Genomic DNA, 19707 nt, shown 5'->3' with positions numbered 1-19707 from the left:
AACACACTGGTTAAACACTGGTCCAGGACCAGTCATCTGATCTAGTGTCTGGTTCATAAACCTGGAGGGAGAGGAACACACTGGTCCAGGACCAGTCATCTGATCTAGTGTCTGGTTCATAAACCTGGAGGGAGAGGAACACACTGGTTAAACACTGGTCCAGGACCAGTCATCTGATCTAGTGTCTGGTTCATAAACCTGGAGGAAGGGGAACACACTGGTCCAGGACCAGTCATCTGATCTAGTGTCTGGTTCATAAACCTGGAGGGAGAGGAACACACTGGTCCAGGACCAGTCCTCTGATCTAGTGTCTGGTTCATAAACCTGGAGGGAGAGGAACACACTGGTCCAGGACCAGTCATCTGATCTAGTGTCTGGTTCATAAACCTGGAGGGAGAGGAACACACTGGTTAAACACTGGTCCAGGACCAGTCATCTGATCTAGTGTCTGGTTCATAAACCTGGAGGGAGAGGAACACACTGGTCCAGGACCAGTCATCTGATCTAGTGTCTGGTTCATAAACCTGGAGGGACAGGAACACACTGGTTAAACACTGGTCCAGGACCAGTCATCTGATCTAGTGTCTGGTTCATAAACCTGGAGGGAGAGGAACACACTGGTCCAGGACCAGTCATCTGATCTAGTGTCTGGTTCATAAACCTGGAGGGAGAGGAACACACTGGTCCAGGACCAGTCATCTGATCTAGTCTCTGGTTCATAAACCTGGAGGGAGAGGAACACACTGGTTAAACACTGGTCCAGGACCAGTCATCTGATCTAGTGTCTGGTTCATAAACCTGGAGGGAGAGGAACACACTGGTCCAGGACCAGTCATCTGATCTAGTGTCTGGTTCATAAACCTGGAGGGAGAGGTACAGACTGGTTAAACACTGGTCCAGGACCAGTCATCTGATCTAGTGTCTGGTTCATAAACCTGGAGGGAGAGGTACAGACTGGTCCAGGACCAGTCATCTGATCTAGTGTCTGGTTCATAAACCTGGAGGGAGAGGAACACACTGGTCCAGGACCAGTCATCTGATCTAGTCTCTGGTTCATAAACCTGGAGGGAGAGGAACACACTGGTTAAACACTGGTCCAGGACCAGTCATCTGATCTAGTGTCTGGTTCATAAACCTGGAGAGAGAGGAACACACTGGTCCAGGACCAGTCATCTGATCGAGGGTCTGGTTCATAAACCTGGAGGGAGAGGAACACACTGGTCCAGGACCAGTCATCTGATCTAGTGTCTGGTTCATACCCCTGGAGGGAGAGGAACACACTGATTAAACACTGGTCCAGGACCAGTCATCTGATCTAGTGTCTGGTTCATAAACCTGGAGGGAGAGGAACACACTGGTTAAACACTGGTCCAGGACCAGTCATCTGATCTAGTGTCTGGTTCATAAACCTGGAGGGAGAGGAACACACTGGTCCAGGACCAGTCATCTGATCTAGTGTCTGATTTCATAAACCTGGAGGGAGAGGAACACACTGGTTAAACACTGGTCCAGGACCAGTCATCTGATCTAGTGTCTGGTTCATAAACCTGGTGGGAGAGGAACACACTGGTCTAGGACCAGTCATCTGATCTAGTGTCTGGTTCATAAACCTGGAGGGAGAGGAACACACTGGTTAAACACTGGTCCAGGACCAGTCATCTGATCTAGTGTCTGGTTCATAAACCTGGAGGAAGGGGAACACACTGGTCCAGGACCAGTCATCTGATCTAGTGTCTGGTTCATAAACCTGGAGGGACAGGAACACACTGGTTAAACACTGGTCCAGGACCAGTCATCTGATCTAGTGTCTGGTTCATAAACCTGGAGGGACAGGAACACACTGGTCCAGGACCAGTCATCTGATCTAGTGTCTGGTTCATAAACCTGGAGGGAGAGGAACACACTGGTTAAACACTGGTCCAGGACCAGTCATCTGATCTAGTGTCTGGTTCATAAACCTGGAGGGAGAGGAACACACTGGTCCAGGACCAGTCATCTGATCTAGTGTCTGGTTCATAAACCTGGAGGGAGAGGTACAGACTGGTTAAACACTGGTCCAGGACCAGTCATCTGATCTAGTGTCTGGTTCATAAACCTGGAGGGAGAGGTACAGACTGGTCCAGGACCAGTCATCTGATCTAGTGTCTGGTTCATAAACCTGGAGGGAGAGGTACAGACTGGTCCAGGACCAGTCATCTGATCTAGTGTCTGGTTCATAAACCTGGAGGGAGAGGAACACACTGGTCCAGGACCAGTCATCTGATCTAGTGTCTGGTTCATAAACCTGGAGGGAGAGGTACAGACTGGTTAAACACTGGTCCAGGACCAGTCATCTGATCTAGTGTCTGGTTCATAAACCTGGAGGGAGAGGTACAGACTGGTTAAACACTGGTCCAGGACCAGTCATCTGATCTAGTGTCTGGTTCATAAACCTGGAGGGAGAGGTACAGACTGGTTAAACCCCTTTGCAAAGGGTCTGAATACTGACGTAAATAAGGCATCTGTATTTTATTTTTAATACATTTGCAAAATTTCTAGACAACCTGTTTTCGCTTTGTCATTATGGGGGTATTGTGATGTCATTATAGGGTATTGTGACGTCACTATGGGGTATTGTGATGTCATTATGGGGTATTGTGATGTCACTATGGGGTATTGTGATGTCACTATGGGGTATTGTGTGTAGATTGATGAGGGAAAACAATAATTGAAATTGGTTACTAGATATTATCTAGCGTGTCCTGCGTTGCATATAATCTGACTGAGCATACAAGTATCTAAGTATTTGACTGAGCGGTGGTAGGCAGAAGAAGGCACGTAAACATTCATTCAAACAGCACTTTCGTGCGCTTTGCCAGCAGCTCTTCGTTGTGCGTCAAGCATTGCGCTGTTTATGACTTCAAACCTATCAACTCCCGAGATGAGGCTGGTGTAACTGAAGTGAAATGGCTAGCTAGTTAGCGCGCGCTAATAGCGTATTAAACGTCAATCTCTCTGAGCCTTCTGGTAGTTGTTCCACATGCTCTGCATGGGTAAGGCTGCTTCGATGGTGGCTGTTGTCGTTGTGTTGCTGGTTCGAGCCCAGGGAGGAGCGAGGAGGGGGACGGAAGATATACTGTTACACTGGCAATACTAAAGTGCCTATAAGAACATCCAATAGTCAAAGGTTAATGAAATACAAATGGTATAGAGGGAAATAGTCTTATAATTCCTATAATAACTACAACGTAAAACTTCTTACCTGGGAATATTGAAGACTCATGTTAAAAGGAACCACCAGCTTTCATATGTTCTCATGTTCTGAACAAGGAACTTAAACGTTAGCTTTCTTACATGGCACATATTGCACTTTTACTTTCTTCTCCAACACTTTGTTTTTGCATTATTATTATTTAAACCAAATTTAACATGTTTCATTATTTTTCTTGAGGCTAAATTGATTTTATTTATGTATAATATTAAGTTAAAATAAGTGTTCATTCAGTATTGTTGTAATTGTCATTATTACAAATACATTTTAACATAAAAAAAAATATATATATATATATAAAATAGAAATGGGCTGATTAATCGGTAATCGGCTTTTTTGGTCCTCCAATAATCGGTATCGGCGTTGAAACATCATAATCGGTCGACCTCTAGAATATACCCATGTTCCCCCATATATCTTAATGTAATTACATGAAAATAACTGGCAGATTATTACTCAAAAGGCGAAATCCATTAACACCAAGATAATGGAGTTCATTCCCCTTGACAATCAACCGTTCCCTGTCGTGGGTGTTGTCTTTCGCCGATTGGTCGAGCACCGGTACACACTACCAAGTGTGATATTTTTCAGATGTTGCCCTACCAGAGTTACACAGTAATAGTGTCACTGCTATTAGCTTCACGACATACTACTGAACGCCGTTTGGGTCTTTGCGTGTCAGAAAAGATACAGTAGCACTGTCAAAGCTGTACAAAGAAGTCTGCAACACCGGCCACGAACGATGTGTTTACAATACCGCGTTGGTAATAAAGCATCATCTGTTCAACCGCAACTTCTGGGGTAGCTAGCTTTAGCTTGGTACCTAGCTAGCTTTAGCTTGGTACCTAGCTAGCTTTAGCTTGGTACCTAGCTAGCTTTAGCTTGGTACCTAGCTAGCTTTAGCTTGGTACCTAGCTAGCTTTAGCTTGGTACCTAGCTAGCTTTAGCTTGGTACCTAGCTAGCTTTAGCTTGGTACCTAGCTAGCTTTAGCTTGGTACCTAGCTAGCTTTAGCTTGGTACCTAGCTAGCTTTAGCTTGGTACCTAGCTAGCTTTAGCTTGGTACCTAGCTAGCTTTAGCTTGGTACCTAGCTAGCTTTAGCTTGGTACCTAGCTAGCTTTAGCTTGGTACCTAGCTAGCTTTAGCTTGGTACCTAGCTAGCTTTAGCTTGGTACCTAGCTAGCTTTAGCTTGGTACCTAGCTAGCTTTAGCTTGGTACCTAGCTAGCTTTAGCTTGGTACTTGCGCGGGACAACTTTATCAGCATCATAGCATACTGTACGTATTGATGAATCATTGTGACATATGAAATACGAGGGATCGTCTAATCGATGTGTAATAACTACGTAAACAAATTATTAATGCGTTACATTATCATGTGACGTCATATTCAGGTCCTGATTGGTCAACAAGCTTCATTGGCCCGTCAAATAGTGTATATTATATACACACAAAGACCCAAACGGCGTTCCATAGGAATCCTGGTTGAGAATGAAATGACTGACCACACAGACTGACCACACAGACACTGACCAGACAGACTGACGGCAGACAGACTGACGGCAGACAGACTGACGGCAGACAGACTGACGGCAGACAGACTGACGTACCTGTCGTTGGCGATGAGGTTGAGGTCTATCCAGGAGACGTATGCCCCCACTACCTCCAGACATTGACAGGTGATCTCAGGGTGAGACTGCTGATAGGCCCCGAGGATCTGGTACCAGGACTCAACCAGGCTGGGGATGACCTGCTCCCTCATACCATCTTTTATTAATGTGTTCCTACGCACCTCCTAGAGAGAGGAGAGAGAGAGAGGAGGGAGGGGAGAGAGAGAGGAGAGAGAGAGGAGGGAGGGGAGAGAGAGGGAGGGGAGAGAGGAGGGAGGAGAGAGAGAGAGAGGAGGGAGGAGAGAGAGAGAGGAGGGAGGAGAGAGAGAGAGGAGGGAGGGGAGAGAGGGGAGAGAGAGAAGAGTTAGAGACTGGGGATGACCTGCTCCCTCGTACCATCCTTTAATAATGTGTTCCCACGAACCTCCTAGAGAAAAGAGAAGGAGAGAAAAGGAGAGAGAAGGAGAGAAAGAGAAGAGAAGGAGAGAAAAAGAGAGAAGAGAAGGAGAGAAAAAGAGAGAAGAGAAGGAGAGAAAAAGAGAGAAGAGAAGGAGAGAAAAAGAGAAGGAGAGGACACCCTCAGTGTCCTCTTACCTCAGGGGAGAGCAGGATGTCTCTGTCCACCACCTCAGTGTCCTCTTACCTCAGGGGAGTGCAGGATGTCTCTGTCCACCACCTCAGTGTCCTCTTACCTCAGGGGAGAGCAGGATGTCTCTGTCCACCACCTCAGTGTCCTCTTACCTCAGGGGAGAGCAGGATGTCTCTGTCCACCACCTCATTGTCCTCTTACCTCAGGGGAGAGCAGGATGTCTCTGTCCACCACCTCAGTGTCCTCTTACCTCAGGGGAGTGCAGGATGTCTCTGTCCACCACCTCAGCGTCGATAGCCATCAGTGTTCTGAGGTAGACATCGACCCCGTGTGGGTTCAGGCCCACTAGAGACAGCAGGTCGTGGAAGAACTTGGGCCAGTGGGTCAGGTACTCCATCACGAAGGTCAGAGCAAACACCTGGGCTGCCTTGTTACGGATGAACGGCTTCTCTGGTTGGGAGTTCATTAACTGGAGAGGAGGAGGAGGAAGGGGGAGGAAGAGGAGGGGGGAGGAAGAAGAGGGGAAGGATGAATAGGAGGAGGAAGGAAGAAGAAGAGGAGGAGGGGAGGAAGAAGAGGAGGAGGAGGAAGAGGAGGAGGAAGAAGAGGAGGAGGAGGAAGGGAAGGAGACGGAGGGGAAGGATGAAGTGGAGGAGGAAGGAAGAAGAAGGAAAGAGAAGGAAGAAGAGGGGGAGGGGAGGAATAAGAAGAGGAGAAAGAAGAAGAGGAGGAGGAAGAAGGGGAAGGAGGAGGAGGAGGAAGAAGATGAAGAGGAGGAGGGGAAGGATGAAGTGGAGGGGAAGGAGGAGGAGGAAGAAGGGAAGTGGAAGAAGGGAAGGAATAAGAAGAGGAAGGGAAGGAAGAAGAAGATGAAGAGGATGAGGGGAGGATTGTCGGGATAGCAGTGAAGGAGAATATTATATTGAAATTAATTTTCTAATACAATTTTTCAATTCAGGAATTCAGGTGTGGAAGAGAGTCAACTTCATGACTGTATAAAAACGTGTAACTAACGACAGCTCAAGTAACAAATAGAGTTGTTGATGAAATGTGTAACTAACGACAGCTCAAGTAACAAATAGTGTTGTTGATGAAATGTGTAACTAACGACAGCTCAAGTAACAAATAGAGTTGTTGATGAAATGTGTAACTAACGACAGCTCAAGTAACAAATAGAGTAGTTGATGAAATGTGTAACTAACGACAGCTCAAGTAACAAATAGTGTTGTTGATGAAATGTGTAACTAACGACAGCTCAAGTAACAAATAGAGTTGTTGATGAAATGTGTAACTAACGACAGCTCAAGTAACAAATAGTGTTGTTGATGAAATGTGTAACTAACGACAGCTCAAGTAACAAATAGTGTTGTTGATGAAATGTGCTACGTTGTTGTGACAGGTTGCCTAAGTGACAGAGAAGCCCCACCTGACCCTGCAGCCACTTCATCAGGGTTTCTCTGATCAGCTGTTGCTGGGCAGGACTGAGCCCTCCATGTCTGGGACAAAACACACAACACAAAGTCACTTTCTGTTCAGGACTACTTCATAGAGGAATGCTGCTGACAGAGACACATGTACATGGTTTTCAGTCAGATGTTAGGAAGAAACGTGACACTACTTTAATGCTCTACTGTGAAAGCATGAGAAAAGGTGACAGTACTTTAATGCCCTACTGTGAAAGCATGAGAAAAGGTGACAGTACTTTAATGCCCTACTGTGAAAGCATGGGAAAAGGTGACAGTACTTTAATGCCCTACTGTGAAAGCATGAGAAAAGGTGACAGTACTTTAATGCCCTACTGTGAAAGCATGAGAAAAGGTGACAGTACTTTAATGCCCTACTGTGGAAGCATGAGAAAAGGTGACAGTACTTTAATGCCCTACTGTGAAAGCATGAGAAAAGGTGACAGTACTTTAATGCCCTACTGTGAAAGCATGGGAAAAGGTGACAGCATTAGCTGTTATCTGGAGTCAATGGGATTGGAGGAACAGTCAACCTATTATCACAGACTTCCTAATTCATCATCTATCAGACTAGTGGCAGGATGACAGCTGACAGAGGTACTTCCTCTCCTTCCCCTCCCCTCTCTCTCCCCCTCCTCCTCCTCCACCTCTCCTTCCCCTCCTCCCTCTCTCCTTCCCCCCTCCTCCTCCACCCATCCTCCACCCGCTCTCCCCCTCTCCTCCCCTTCCCCTCCCTCTTCTCCCCTTCCCCTCCCTCTCCCCCTCCTCCTCCTCTTCCCCTTCCCCTCCTCCCCCCTCCTCCTCCCCTCCTCCTCCCCTCCTCTTACCTGTACTTGATCTGGTGCTCCAGGACTTGGAAACAGAAGAACTTCACATGGTCGTCACTGAGAGAGGGATTAATAAAGATATTACAATACAACACAGGGTCGTCACTGAGAGAGGGATTAATAAAGATATTACAATACAACACAGGGTCGTCACAGAGAGGGATTAATAAAGATATTACAATACAACACAGGGTCGTCACTGAGAGAGGGATTAATAAAGATATTACAATACAGCACAGGGTCGTCACTGAGAGAGGGATTAATAAAGATATTACAATACAACACAGGGTCGTCACTGAGAGAGGGATTAATAAAGATATTACAATACAACACAGGGTCGTCACTGAGAGAGGGATTAATAAAGATATTACAATATGGCACAGGGTCGTCACTGAGAGAGGGATTAATAAAGATATTACAATACGGCACAGGGTCGTCACTGAGAGAGGGATTAATAAAGATATTACAATACAACACAGGGTCGTCACTGAGAGAGGGATTAATAAAGATATTACAATACGGCACAGGGTCGTCACTGAGAGAGGGATTAATAAAGATATTACAATACGGCACAGGGTCGTCACTGAGAGAGGGATTAATAAAGATATTACAATACAACACAGAGTCGTCACAGAGAGGGATTAATAAAGATATTACAATACAGCACAGGGTCGTCACTGAGAGAGGGATTAATAAAGATATTACAATACAACACAGGGTCGTCACAGAGAGGGATTAATAAAGATATTACAATACAACACAGGGCTGTCACTGAGAGAGGGATTAATAAAGATATTACAATACAACACAGGGCCGTCACTGAGGGATTAATAAAGATATTACAATACAATATATGGTCTGGGAGACCAGAGTCCAGAGAAGGACCAACAGGGAGACAAACAGGGAGACAAACAGGGAGACCAGAGAAGGACCAACAGGGAGACAAACAGGGAGACAAACAGGGAGACCAGAGAAGAACCAACAGGGAGACCAACAGGGAGACCCACAGGGAGACCAACAGGGAGACCAGAGAAGGACCAACAGGGAGACCAACAGGGAGACCAGAGTCCAGAGAAGGACCAACAGGGACACCAACAGGGAGACCAGAGTCCAGAGAAGGACCAACAGGGAGACCAGAGTCCAGAGAAGGACCAACAGGGAGACCAGAGAAGGACAAACAGGGAGACCAGAGAAGGACCAACAGGGAGACCAACAGGGAGACCAGAGAAGGACCAACAGGGAGACCAACAGGGAGACCAGAGAAGGACCAACAGGGAGGCCAACAGGGAGACCAGAGTAGGACCAACAGGGAGACCAACAGGGAGACCAGAGAAGAACCAACAGGGAGACCAACAGGTTTGAATCTGAAACCTCCCAGGTGTGACTAGAAGGATACTGTACCGTCTCTAATCAGAATCCTACCAACTAATGGGTCTCACCTGTAAATGCCTTTAGCCAGGGCCTCTGCACACACCTCCCAGGCATCCTGGGACTCCTTCAACTGCTCAAAATACACCATCGCCTGAGGAGGAGAACCAGAAGCAGAGAGAGAGAGAACCAGAAGCAGAGAGAGAGAAACAGAAGCAGAGAGAGAGAAACAAGAGTTAGAAAAGGGAGAGAAACAGAGCTTCTGAATCTGACACATAACTACCCAATTCTACAGCCAGCCACACAACCCCCATAACTACCCCATTCTACAGCCAGCAACACAACCCCCATAACTACCCCATTCTACAGCCAGCAACACAACCCCCATAACTACCCCATTCTACAGCCAGCCACACAAACCCCCATAACTACCCCATTCTACAGCCAGCCACACAAACCCCCATAACTACCCCATTCTACAGCCAGCCACACAAACCCCCATAACTACCCCATTCTACAGCCAGCCACACAAACCCCCATAACTACCCCATTCTACAGCCAGCCACACAAACCCCCATAACTACCCCATTCTACAGCCAGCAACACAACCCCCATAACTACCCCATTCTACAGCCAGCCACACAAACCCCCATAACTACCCCATTCTACAGCCAGCCACACAAACCCCCATAACTACCCCATTCTACAGCCAGCCACACAAACCCCCATAACTACCCCATTCTACAGCCAGCCACACAAACCCCCATAACTACCCCATTCTACAGCCAGCCACACAAACCCCCATAACTACCCCATTCTACAGCCAGCCACACAAACCCCCATAACTACCCCATTCTACAGCCAGCCACACAACCCCCATAACTACCCCATTCTGTAGCCAGCCACACAAACCCCCATAACTACCTCATTCTACAGCCAGCCATAACAACACTCGTGCTGACAGCGGAGAGGGAACAAGTTAGGCAGGCTGGCTGGCTGGCTGGCTGGTTGGTTGGCTGGTTGGCAGGCTGGCTGGCTGCCTCAAGGACACAGAGTTGGTGTGGGTCTCCTAGACATGTATTTCTGTGTAGGCCTACATCTGAAAAAGCATGGTGGAAGCCTTGCGTTCCACAGCAGATCCCAGGTGGAAGCCTCGCGTTCCACAGCAGATCCCAGGTGGAAGCCTCGTGTTCCACAGCAGATCCCAGGTGGAAGCCTCGTGTTCCACAGCAGATCCCAGGTGGAAGCCTCGTGTTCCACAGCAGAACAGCAGATCCCAGGTGGAAGCCTTGCGTTCCACAGCAGATCCCAGGTGGAAGCCTCGCGTTCCACAGCAGATCCCAGGTGGAAGCCTCGCGTTCCACAGCAGATCCCAGGTGGAAGCCTCGCGTTCCACAGCAGATCCCAGGTGGAAGCCTCGTGTTCCACAGCAGATCCCAGGTGGAAGCCTCGTGTTCCACAGCAGATCCCAGGTGGAAGCCTTGTGTTCCACAGCAGATCCCAGGTGGAAGCCTTACGTTCCACAGCAGATCCCAGGTGGAAGCCTTACGTTCCACAGCAGATCCCAGGTGGAAGCCTTACGTTCCACAGCAGATCCCAGGTGGAAGCCTTACGTTCCACAGCTATTGCTGTTGTATTACTGAACGTGTGCATATTACTGTATATAGAGGCCTATTGGTCTGTAGCGAACCGCTCAAACCCACTCATTGACTTCCTGTAGCCATGTTTAACTTCCTGAGTGGTACTGGTCTCTGTAAACAGCACCAGTTACAACATAACAACTTAATGTGGAGAGCACTTGTCAAGTCCCTCGGATGGAGAGTCTGACGAGACAGAGCGCTGGTTCAAGTCCCCTGGATGGAGAGTCTGACGAGACAGAGCGCTGGTTGTCAAGTCCCCTGGATGGAGAGTCTGACGAGACAGAGCGCTGGTTCAAGTCCCCTGGATGGAGAGTCTGACGAGACAGAGCGCTGGTTGTCAAGTCCCCTGGATGGAGAGTCTGACGAGACAGAGCGCTGGTTCAAGTCCCCTGGATGGAGAGTCTGACGAGACAGAGCGCTGGTTCAAGTCCCCTGGATGGAGAGTCTGACGAGACAGAGCGCTGGTTCAAGTCCCCTGGATGGAGAGTCTGACGAGACAGAGCGCTGGTTCAAGTCCCCTGGATGGAGAGTCTGACGAGACAGAGCGCTGGTTCAAGTCCCCTGGATGGAGAGTCTGACGAGACAGAGCGCTGGTTCAAGTCCCCTGGATGGAGAGTCTGACGAGACAGAGCGCTGGTTCAAGTCCCCTGGATGGAGAGTCTGACGAGACAGAGCGCTGGTTCAAGTCCCCTGGATGGAGAGTCTGACGAGACAGAGCGCTGGTTCAAGTCCCCTGGATGGAGAGTCTGACGAGACAGAGCGCTGGTTCAAGTCCCCTGGATGGAGAGTCTGACGAGACAGAGCGCTGGTTCAAGTCCCCTGGATGGAGAGTCTGACGAGACAGAGCGCTGGTTCAAGTCCCCTGGATGGAGAGTCTGACGAGACAGAGCGCTGGTTCAAGTCCCCTGGATGGAGAGTCTGACGAGACAGAGCGCTGGTTCAAGTCCCCTGGATGGAGAGTCTGACGAGACAGAGCGCTGGTTCAAGTCCCCTTGATGGAGAGTCTGACGAGACAGAGCGCTGGTTCAAGTCCCCTGGATGGAGAGTCTGACGAGACAGAGCGCTGGTTCAAGTCCCCTGGATGGAGAGTCTGACGAGACAGAGCGCTGGTTGTCAAGTCCCCTGGATGGAGAGTCTGACGAGACAGCGCTGGTTCAAGTCCCCTGGATGGAGAGTCTGACGAGACAGAGCGCTGGTTCAAGTCCCCTGGATGGAGAGTCTGATGAGACAGAGCGCTGGTTCAAGTCCCCTGGATGGAGAGTCTGACGAGACAGAGCGCTGGTTCAAGTCCCCTGGATGGAGAGTCTGACGGGACAGAGCGCTGGTTCAAGTCCCCTGGATGGAGAGTCTACATGGGTCAGTCTACATGGGTCAGTCGACATGGCTCTAAGAATCATTTGCAGGAGCCAAAGCATTTGGATCCGCAAGATTTGTCCTCTACAAGCACATGAATGAACTACACACACACAAACAGTGTAATGAGACTTACCTTCTGCCTATAGCAGGCATCTGCGTTAGGGTTGAGCCCCAGCAGGGCCTGCTCGTCCATGTTGATGATGGAGACAGACTGGCAGGCCATGAGAAGGTCTTCTGCTGCTACCCTCCACGGTAGTTTCACCGTCTTCTGTTGCTCCCCTCCACGGTAGTTTCACCGTCCTCTGTTGCTGCCCTCCGCTATAGTTTCACTGTCCTCTGTTGCTGCCCTCCGGCAGGCCAGGCACATCTACACACAACAAAAATAACATCAACAATAATAATTAGGGCTGGGAATTGCCAGGGACCTCACAATACGATATCACGAAACGTCGGTGCCAATACGATGTGTATTGCGATTCTCCATATGCATTGAGATTCTATATATAAACTGTGATTCGATACTGTCATTTTATTGCAATTTGATGTTCCAAACGTATCGCTCACCAATATGTCTAATGCAGAGCGACAAGAAAACAAGCTTTTGTAAAAAAATAAAATAAAACGTTTAACTAATTTTCTCCCCAATTTCGTGATATCCAAATTGGTAGGTGCAGTCTTGTCCCATTGCTGCAACTCCCATACGGACTCAGGAGAGGCGAAGGTCGAGAGCCGTGCGTCCTCCGAAACACGACCCTGCCAAGCCGCACTGCTTCTTGACACACTGCTCGCTTAACCCAGAAGCCAGCCGCACCAATGTGTTGGAGGAAACACTGCCAGCCGCACCAATGTGTCGGAGGAAATATCTTCCAGCTGGCGACCGAAGTCAGCTTACAGGCACCTGGCCCGCCACAAGGAGTCTAGAGCGCGAACTGGACAAGGACATCCTGGCCCGCCACAAGGAGTCGCTAGAGCGCGAATGGGACAAGGACATCCTGGCCGGCCACAAGGAGTCTAGAGCGCGAACAGGACAAGGGCATCCTGGCCGGCCAAACCCTCCCCTAACCCGGACGACGCTGGGCCAAACCCTCCCCTAACCCGGACGACGCTGGGCCAAACCCTCCCCTAACCCGGACGACGCTGGGCCAAACCCTCCCCTAACCCGGACGACGCTGGGCCAAACCCTCCCCTAACCCGGACGACGCTGGGCCAAACCCTCCCCTAACCCGGACGACGCTGGGCCAAACCCTCCCCTAACCCGGACGACGCTGGGCCAAACCCTCCCCTAACCCGGACGACGCTGGGCCAAACCCTCCCCTAACCCGGACGACGCTGGGCCAAACCCTCCCCTAACCCGGACGACGCTGGGCCAAACCCTCCCCTAACCCGGACGACGCTGGGCCAAACCCTCCCCTAACCCGGACGACGCTGGGCCAAACCCTCCCCTAACCCGGACGACGCTGGGCCAAACCCTCCCCTAACCCGGACGACGCTGGGCCAAACCCTCCGATACCCGGGCGACGCTGGGCCAAACCCTCCGATACCCGGGCGACGCTGGGCCAAACCCTCCCCTAACCCGGACGACGCTGGGCCAAACCCTCCCCTAACCCGGACGACGCTGGGCCAAACCCTCCCCTAACCCGGACGACGCTGGGCCAAACCCTCCCCTAACCCGGACGACGCTGGGCCAAACCCTCCGATACCCGGGCGACGCTGGGCCAAACCCTCCCCTAACCCGGACGACGCTGGGCCAAACCCTCCCCTAACCCGGACGACGCTGGGCGAATTGTGCGTCGCCTCATAAGGTCTCCCGGTCACGGCCGGCTGTGACACAGCCTGGGATCGAACCCGGGTCTGTAATGATGCCACAAGCAATGCGATGCGTACCTTAGACCGTCGCGCCACTCTGGAGGCCCGAGAACTAGTTTTGATCAGTTCTGAAAACAAAATGTCTCCCCATTTAAAAAGACGGACAACAAGTTATGACGGAAACAAACTGCAGTTTTGGTGCAGGTACAGACAACTAACGCAAAACTATTGTGATATCATCCCAAATAAATATCCTGATATGTAACGATCAACCCCCCCCCCCCCCTCCCCCATCACTAATAATAATGATTTGAAAGTCTGAGAATTTACTGAACACTGTTATGGACACACACACACACACACACACACACACACACACGTTACCAACCACAACAACACAAGGAAGAAGAATGATGATGACAATGCGGAAGTCTGCCAGATTTGAAACCCATTGTAATCTATGGAATACATTCAAACCCACCTGTTTACCAAGCGGCAGGTATGAAGAGTAGATAAACATGTATGGATAACTTAAATAACCACTGTAACTTTATAGAGCCAGTCTCCACTTCTTAGCATAGAGCCAGTCTCCACTTCTTAGCATAGAGCCAGTCTCCACTTCTTAGCATAGAGCCAGTCTCCACTTCTTAGCATAGAGCCAGTCTCCACTTCTTAGCATAGAGCCAGTCTCCACTTCTTAGCGTAGAGCCAGTCTCCACTTCTTAGCGTAGAGCCAGTCTCCACTTCTTAGCGTAGAGCCAGTCTCCACTTCTTAGCGTAGAGCCAGTCTCCACTTCTTAGCGTAGAGCCAGTCTCCACTTCTTAGCGTAGAGCCAGTCTCCACTTCTTAGCGTAGAGCCAGTCTCCACTTCTTAGCGTAGAGCCAGTCTCCACTTCTTAGCATAGAGCCAGTCTCCACTTCTTAGCATAGAGCCAGTCTCCACTTCTTAGCGTAGAGCCAGTCTCCACTTCTTAGCGTAGAGCCAGTCTCCACTTCTTAGCGTAGAGCCAGTCTCCACTTCTTAGCGTAGAGCCAGTCTCCACTTCTTAGCATAGAGCCAGTCTCCACTTCTTAGCACAGAGCCAGTCTCCACTTCTTAGCACAGAGCCAGTCTCCACTTCTTAGCCCACTTCTTAGCACAGAGCCAGTCTCCACTTCTTAGCACAGAGCCAGTCTCCACTCCTTAGCACAGAGCCAGTCTCCACTCCTTAGCACAGAGCCAGTCTCCACTCCTTAGCACAGAGCTAGTCTCCACTCCTTAGCACAGAGCTAGTCTCCACTCCTTAGCACAGAGCTAGTCTCCACTCCTTAGCATAGAGCTAGTCTCCACTCCTTAGCATAGAGCTAGTCTCCACTCCTTAGCATAGAGCTAGTCTCCACTCCTTAGCATAGATCCTTAACATAGAGCTAGTCTCCACTCCTTAGCATAGAGCTAGTCTCCACTCCTTAGCATAGATCCTTAGCATAGAGCTAGTCTCCACTCATTAGCTAGTGGTGCTGTTGAGTTCAATTTTGTGATTGAGTCATTGACTCAGTGGCAGCTGACCAGCATGCCCAGGACAGCTGCACAACAGTAGCTAACGAGCACAGCAGTGTAGTGACCTGCATGGCACTGCGAGTGTCAGCGTGTGTGTGTGGCTAATATTGTTTGACACACACACACACACAGACAAAGAGAGTAACGCTGAGTCAACAGAAACACGTAGGTGTTGATGGGAGGGCCAGACAGACCCTGGAACTGGGACAGACCCTGGAACTGGCCTCTCCACTCTACATAATGAACAATACCCGGCGGCTAACCCCAGTTCCCCTGCTGTACCCGGCGGCTAACCCCAGTTCCCCTGCTGTACCCGGGGGCTAACCCCAGTTCCCCTGCTGTACCCGGGGGCTAACCCCAGTTCCCCTGCTGTACCCGGGGGCTAACCCCAGTTCCCCTGCTGTACCCGGGGGCTAACCCCAGTTCCCCTGCTGTACCCGGCGGCTAACCCCAGTTCCCCTGCTGTACCCGGCGGCTAACCCCAGTTCCCCTGCTGTACCCGGCGGCTAACCCCAGTTCCCCTGCTGTACCCGGGGGCTAACCCCAGTTCCCCTGCTGTACCCGGCGGCTAACCCCAGTTCCCCTGCTGTACCCGGGGGCTAACCCCAGTTCCCCTGCTGTACCCGGCGGCTAACCCCAGTTCCCCTGCTGTACCCGGCGGCTAACCCCAGTTCCCCTGCGGCTAACCCCAGTTCCCCTGCTGTACCCGGCGGCTAACCCCAGTTCCCCTGCTGTACCCGGGGGCTAACCCCAGTTCCCCTGCTGTACCCGGGGGCTAACCCCAGTTCCCCTGCTGTACCCGGGGGCTAACCCCAGTTCCCCTGCTGTACCCGGCGGCTAACCCCAGTTCCCCTGCTGTACCCGGCGGCTAACCCCAGTTCCCCTGCTGTACCCGGCGGCTAACCCCAGTTCCCCTGCTGTACCCGGGGGCTAACCCCAGTTCCCCTGCTGTACCCGGGGGCTAACCCCAGTTCCCCTGCTGTACCCGGGGGCTAACCCCAGTTCCCCTGCTGTACCCGGGGGCTAACCCCAGTTCCCCTGCTGTACCCGGCGGCTAACCCCAGTTCCCCTGCTGTACCCGGCGGCTAACCCCAGTTCCCCTGCTGTACCCGGCGGCTAACCCCAGTTCCCCTGCTGTACCCGGGGGCTAACCCCAGTTCCCCTGCTGTACCCGGCGGCTAACCCCAGTTCCCCTGCTGTACCCGGGGGCTAACCCCAGTTCCCCTGCTGTACCCGGCGGCTAACCCCAGGTCCCCTGCTGTACCCGGCGGCTAACCCCAGTTCCCCTGCGGCTAACCCCAGTTCCCCTGCTGTACCCGGCGGCTAACCCCAGTTCCCCTGCTGTACCCGGGGGCTAACCCCAGTTCCCCTGCTGTACCCGGGGGCTAACCCCAGTTCCCCTGCTGTACCCGGGGGCTAACCCCAGTTCCCCTGCGGCTAACCCCAGTTCCCCTGCTGTACCCGGCGGCTAACCCCAGTTCCCCTGCTGTACCCGGGGGCTAACCCCAGTTCCCCTGCTGTACCCAGTAACTAACAGTTACACAACACATAGCTAGCATGATGCAACATGGACTCAATATTTCTAATCAGTTAAGTACACAGATATCATAACAGGTGCAGCGAATGCTTGTCTTTCTAACTCCAACAGTACAGTAATATATAATGTTTGTGTTTCTAGCTCCAACAGTACAGTAATATATAATGTTTCTAGCTCCAACAGTACAGTAATATATAATGTTTGTGTTTCTAGTTAACAGTGCAGTAATATATAATGTTACTAGAGCACCGGGTGGTAGCGGGCTAGAGCACCGGGTGGTAGCGGGCTAGAGCACCGGGTGGTAGCGGGCTAGAGCACCGGGTGGTAGCGGGCTAGAGCACCGGGTGGTAGCGGGCTAGAGCACCAGGTGGTAGCGGGCTAGAGCACCAGGTGGTAGCGGGCTAGAGCACCGGGTGGTAGCGGGCTAGAGCACCGGGTGGTAGCGGGCTAGAGCACCGGGTGGTAGCGGGCTAGAGTACCGGGTGGTAGCGGGCTAGAGCACCGGGTGGTAGCGGGCTAGAGCACCGGGTGGTAGCGGGCTAGAGCACCGGGTGGTAGCAGGCTAGTAACAGTGACTAAAGTTCAGGGCAGGGTACTGGGCGGAGACTAACAGTCTGATGGCCTGGAGATAGAAGCTGTTGTTCAGTTTCTCTGTCCCAGCTTCGATGCACATGTACTGTCTCCACCTTCTAGATGGTAGAAGGGAGAACAGGCAGTGGCTCGGGTGGCTGGGGTCCTTGATGATCTTCTAGATGGTAGAGGGGAGAACAGGCAGTGGCTGGGGTCCTTGATGATCTTCTAGATGGTAGAAGGGAGAACAGGCAGTGGCTGGGGTCCTCGATGATCTTCTAGATGGTAGAAGGGAGAACAGGCAGTGGCTCGGGTGGCTGGGGTCCTTGATGATCTTCTAGATGGTAGAGGGGAGAACAGGCAGTGGCTCGGGTGGCTGGGGTCCTTTATGATCTTCTAGATGGTAGAGGGGAGAACAGGCAGTGGCTGGGGTCCTTGATGATCTTCTAGATGGTAGAGGGGAGAACAGGCAGTGGCTGGGGTCCTCGATGATCTTCTAGATGGTAGAAGTGAGAACAGGCAGTGGCTCGGGTGGCTGGGGTCCTTGATGATCTTCTAGATGGTAGAAGGGAGAACAGGCAGTGGCTCGGGTGGCTGGGGTCCTTGATGATCTTCTAGATGGTAGAGGGGAGAACAGGCAGTGGCTCGGGTGGCTGGGGTCCTTGATGATCTTCTAGATGGTAGAGGGGAGAACAGGCAGTGGCTGGGGTCCTTGATGATCTTCTAGATGGTAGAGGGGAGAACAGGCAGTGGCTGGGGTGGCTGGGGTCCTTGATGATCTTCTAGATGGTAGAGGGGAGAACAGGCAGTGGCTGGGGTCCTTGATGATCTTCTAGATGGTAGAGGGGAGAACAGGCAGTGGCTCGGGTGGCTGGGGTCCTTGATGATCTTCTAGATGGTAGAGGGGAGAACAGGCAGTGGCTGGGGTCCTTGATGATCTTCTAGATGGTAGAGGGGAGAACAGGCAGTGGCTGGGGTGGCTGGGGTCCTTGATGATCTTCTAGATGGTAGAGGGGAGAACAGGCAGTGGCTGGGGTCCTTGATGATCTTCTAGATGGTAGAGGGGAGAACAGGCAGTGGCTCGGGTGGCTGGGGTCCTTGATGATCTTCTAGATGGTAGAGGGGAGAACAGGCAGTGGCTGGGGTCCTTGATGATCTTCTAGATGGTAGAGGGGAGAACAGGTAGTGGCTCGGATGGCTGGGGTCCTTGATGATCTTCTAGATGGTAGAAGGGAGAACAGGCAGTGGCTCGGGTCCTTGATGATCTTCTAGATGGTAGAGGGGAGAACAGGCAGTGGCTGGGGTCCTTGATGATCTTCTAGATGGTAGAGGGGAGAACAGGCAGTGGCTGGGGTCCTTGATGATCTTCTAGATGGTAGAGGGGAGAACAGGCAGTGGCTCGGGTCCTTGATGATCTTCTAGATGGTAGAGGGGAGAACAGGCAGTGGCTGGGGTCCTTGATGATCTTCTAGATGGTAGAAGGGAGAACAGGCAGTGGCTCGGGTGGCTGGGGTCCTTGATGATCTTCTAGATGGTAGAGGGGAGAACAGGCAGTGGCTCGGGTGGTTGAGGTGCTTGATGATCAAATCAAAATGTTATTTGTCACATGCGCCGAATACAAACAGGTGTAGACCGTACTGTGAAATGTTTACAGACAAGCCCTTAACCAACGAGCGGTTGCCACACCAGGCAGTGATGCAACCGGTCAGGATGTTCTCATCTTCTTGGCTGATACCGATATACAATATTTTCCTTGCCAAAAACAATTAGAACGATACTAAAAATGTTGGCGGCCTTTTAAGCCTTATAGTTAAATAGTTAACACACACACGCGGATGCAGAGGTCTAAGGCACTGCATCTCAGAGCAAGAGGCGTCACTACAGTCCCTGGTTCGAATCCAGGCTGTACCACATCCGGCCGTGATTGGGAGTCCCATAGTGCGGCTCACAAATAGCCCAGCTTCGTCTGGGTTTGGCTGAGGTAGGCAGTCATTGTAAATAATAATGCGTTCTTAACTGACTTGCTAGTTAAATAAAGGTTACACACACACACACACACACCACACTGAGCCAAAAGCTAATTTGTTGGCATTTACGTATGTCCCCATTACCAGTGAAAACATAATCAATACCTTTTTCTTTCACTTACTCGCT

At 51.1% G+C, this 19707-nt stretch overlaps 1 protein-coding gene across 2 annotated transcripts in view; it reads right to left on the bottom strand.

Moving 5' to 3' along the window:
- The window catches only part of LOC139393091 (exportin-T-like), a 47330-nt gene that overhangs the window by 24941 nt on the left and 2682 nt on the right, over window positions 1-19707 (bottom strand). For both annotated transcript variants that reach the window (XM_071141439.1, XM_071141438.1), the window contains exons 2-7: window positions 12236-12469; window positions 9178-9260; window positions 7739-7795; window positions 6875-6944; window positions 5699-5917; window positions 4860-5044 (exon numbers count right to left, since the gene is read on the bottom strand). In XM_071141439.1, the coding sequence (XP_070997540.1) occupies window positions 4860-5044; window positions 5699-5917; window positions 6875-6944; window positions 7739-7795; window positions 9178-9260; window positions 12236-12325 (704 nt within the window). In that variant the 5' untranslated portion in view covers window positions 12326-12469. The remainder of the gene's footprint in view (window positions 1-4859; window positions 5045-5698; window positions 5918-6874; window positions 6945-7738; window positions 7796-9177; window positions 9261-12235; window positions 12470-19707) is intronic.

Source organism: Oncorhynchus clarkii, chromosome 33 (genome assembly GCF_045791955.1).
Source record: "Oncorhynchus clarkii lewisi isolate Uvic-CL-2024 chromosome 33, UVic_Ocla_1.0, whole genome shotgun sequence".
Classification (NCBI taxonomy): Eukaryota; Metazoa; Chordata; class Actinopteri; order Salmoniformes; family Salmonidae; genus Oncorhynchus; species Oncorhynchus clarkii.
The sequence above is the reverse complement of the archived record's forward strand: the minus strand, read 5'-3'. Positions and strand labels throughout refer to the sequence as shown.